Raw genomic sequence first — 2977 nt, forward strand, 5'->3', positions numbered from 1 at the left:
ATTGCAAAAATCGCTCTAGTTGGAGACTTAGGTCTCCCTCCAACTTTAAAGTCAGCTGTAGGAGCAGCTTATCGACCACTGCAGCTGTACACAGCCCATCTGTAAATAGCCCATCCAACCAACTACCTACCTCATCCTCATTTTTTTCTGCTCTTTTGCACCAGTATTTCTACTTGCAAATACTAATCTGCACATAGTGTTAATTAACTCGTGTTAATTGCTAAATTGTAATTACGCCAGGTCACAGTTGTATGTGAGAACTTGTTCTCAACTGGCCTACCTGGTTAAATAAAGGTGAAATAAAAAAACATTTTAAAAGACAAACGTCATTGACATAAATGGAAACAACTTCTTGGAAAATTACATTTTTATTAACATCAATTTTATTTTCACTTCCTTAAACAATCAAATTTGTAATAAATAAAGCACATCTGATGGGGTATACCATGAAAACATTACATTCTGTAACATCAAAGAGAACTGTAGGTGTTGAACCAACCGATGGATATCTTGTTACAAGAGCATCGCACTCTGACATTCATCCCATAAGCAATAACGGATTCATGATTGGTATTAACTTTACATGTACACCATGTACGGTATTAACCCATATACACATATGAAGGACCGGGGTTAAGTATACCAGTCACCATTTCATTCCACTCTTTAGAGCCGGGAACAAAGAGTGGGGGGGGTGAAATCGGAGATGGAGAGTATAGAAGATAGAGGGCTTGAGAGAAGAGCAAGAGAGAGGATCAAAAATAAAGAAAACATGGATGGATGGAGTAGAGCAGAGAGAGAAAGAGGTCCCTCAGGAGAGACCAGTAGAGACCAGCAAGTCAGACAGTGTGACCTGCCCAGAGGCAGGAGAGCATGAAGAAGCAGAAAAAGTGAAAGGAATGAATGTACCAAGAACCCAAAGATGCCTGTGCAGCTCTGTCACCATGTTTGAATACAATTAGCATCTTTCCCCCAACGTGATTGGACAATGTGGTTCCATCCACTGCAGGTTGAACTAGATTCTAGTCAAACACTGGATCTTCACCCAGAACAAAGATAGTCGAGGCCGTTTCGTCCAACATTGAAATGAAATGCCATAATATAAACCCTTGTGATGATGAGGTGCGCACACAGTAGGGCAGAGAGAGTGGTACATAGTGGGGCATTGCGCGCTGCCTATCAATAGCAGACATAACTCTCAAATTAACTCTGCTTGCCTGAAATAAGAAATCCAATCTATATTATCTTTGTTACAACTAGTGTGGAATACTCTATCCACTGTTCATATATTCTAGTTTTAGGAGGATGGAGGTTGACTGTTGTGCAAGTGAGGGTTAATAACTGGGGCCTGTACCTGTACGGTTAGTGACGCACGTGTAGAGCTGGCTTAAAGCTAGCCGCGGGGATAACTGAAGTGAATTCACATTAAGTCCTATGTGGAACGAGTGCTAACAATAGGCAGGAGAATGGCTTCAACCCAACAGGCGTTAATTCAACCCCTTGCGTTAATTTACAGCTAGTCAATCTACAGAGAGGAGGGTGGTTCCCATCACCCTTTGGGACACAACTTCTGACAGGTGCTCAAGCCGATTAAAGACATTCCCAAACAAAGGAAAGGAAGTTGGCAGTGAGAGAGAAAACCTTCACAACCGCCTCATTTATTAGAAACGAGGGAGCAATGAGAGAGAGAGGAAGACGACATGAGGTCGATCCGTCAGTCAGTCACGAGGTGTGTAACTTCAATCTTGTCCTCCCCCTTCTCTCTTCGTCTTCTCTGCCAAAAATGCAGAGCAAAAAAATCCCGGAGACAGTTGTTGGATTTCTGTGTGAAGAGGACATGTCTGGTGTACTCATCATGGGCCTATAAAGCATGGTGCCCACTCTGAGCAGAGGAAGTGCTATCTGCTCAGCAACACTGATAACCTGATCCTCCTCAGTGTTAAGGGCTCCATCCAATAAACTCCACTCGCAGAAAAAAAAACTAGGAGCAACAGTTGGGCGTCACTGGGGGGGGGGGCAGTCATTTACAGAGGGAGGAATTAGTCTTCTTTGATCTGTGATCCATTGGTTTCTGCCAAGGAGAAATGGTGAGATGAATTACTGTATATCACACACACACAATCAAAAGTTTGGAGTGACTTAGAAATGTCCTTGTTTTTGAAAGAAAATCTCATTTTTTTGCCCATTAAAATAACATAAAATTGTTCAGAAATACAGTGTAGACATTGTTAATGTTGTAAATCACCATTGTAGCTGGAAACAGCTGAAATGGTAGTGTATATGTATTTGTATGTGTATGTATTTATTCAAATCAAATTCTAATCATATCATATTTGTCGGATGTGCCGAATACAACAGGTGTACACAGTGAAATGCTTACGCATATATATTTATAGTAGAGACATTTCTGTACAACACTGCTCACTAATAGTCTATGTACTGCAGCATGTGAGATGCTTGACAGGCAGATACCTGGTGCTCTATTTCTCCTCGTGAAGAGCTTCTATGAAGGCTTCAAGTTTCTCCTGAATCTCACGGACCTTCTCTGCAGAGGAGGAAAGAGAGGATGGGGGTTAGTTGAGTCTTTGCAAAACAAAAACAGTAGATATGGAGAGCATCCAAGATGCCTCAATTGATACAGTACAACCCAGGAAAGCACTGTTGTCATGCAAGTTGGTTGAGTTGGCTAAACAGGCCTATTCTATTGTGTTTCCACCTGCGAGACCCAAGACTACTTGACGTTTCTCAGACTCTATGTCCTCCTGTTGTGACCGTGGCCTTCCAACTACCAGCACACAAGAAATATCCTGTGGTATACTTTCTTAGAATGAGTGTGAAACCAATGACCTGACATTCTGTATGTATTCACTAGCAGAATAACAGACGTGTCACAGGCCATTGTTCTGCCACCTCTTGTGTCAGCTAATCAGCAGACAGTCCCCACTGACATCCGTCAAACCTAAATAAAACTACCACT

General features: G+C 42.0%; 1 protein-coding gene across 4 annotated transcripts in view; it reads right to left on the bottom strand.

Annotated features, from left to right (window-relative positions):
* Positions 1-349: 349 nt before the first annotated feature.
* Positions 350-2977, bottom strand: part of LOC135524746 (dynamin-like 120 kDa protein, mitochondrial) — an 88557-nt gene continuing 85929 nt past the window's right edge. For all 4 annotated transcript variants that reach the window (XM_064952536.1, XM_064952535.1, XM_064952534.1 and 1 more), the window contains 2 exons: positions 2473-2545; positions 350-2071 (listed from right to left, as the gene is read on the bottom strand). In XM_064952536.1, coding sequence (XP_064808608.1) covers positions 2481-2545 — 65 coding nt within the window. In that variant the 3' untranslated portion in view covers positions 350-2071; positions 2473-2480. The remainder of the gene's footprint in view (positions 2072-2472; positions 2546-2977) is intronic.

The sequence above is a fragment of the Oncorhynchus masou genome, chromosome 31 (assembly GCF_036934945.1).
Source record: "Oncorhynchus masou masou isolate Uvic2021 chromosome 31, UVic_Omas_1.1, whole genome shotgun sequence".
Taxonomy (NCBI): domain Eukaryota; kingdom Metazoa; phylum Chordata; class Actinopteri; order Salmoniformes; family Salmonidae; genus Oncorhynchus; species Oncorhynchus masou.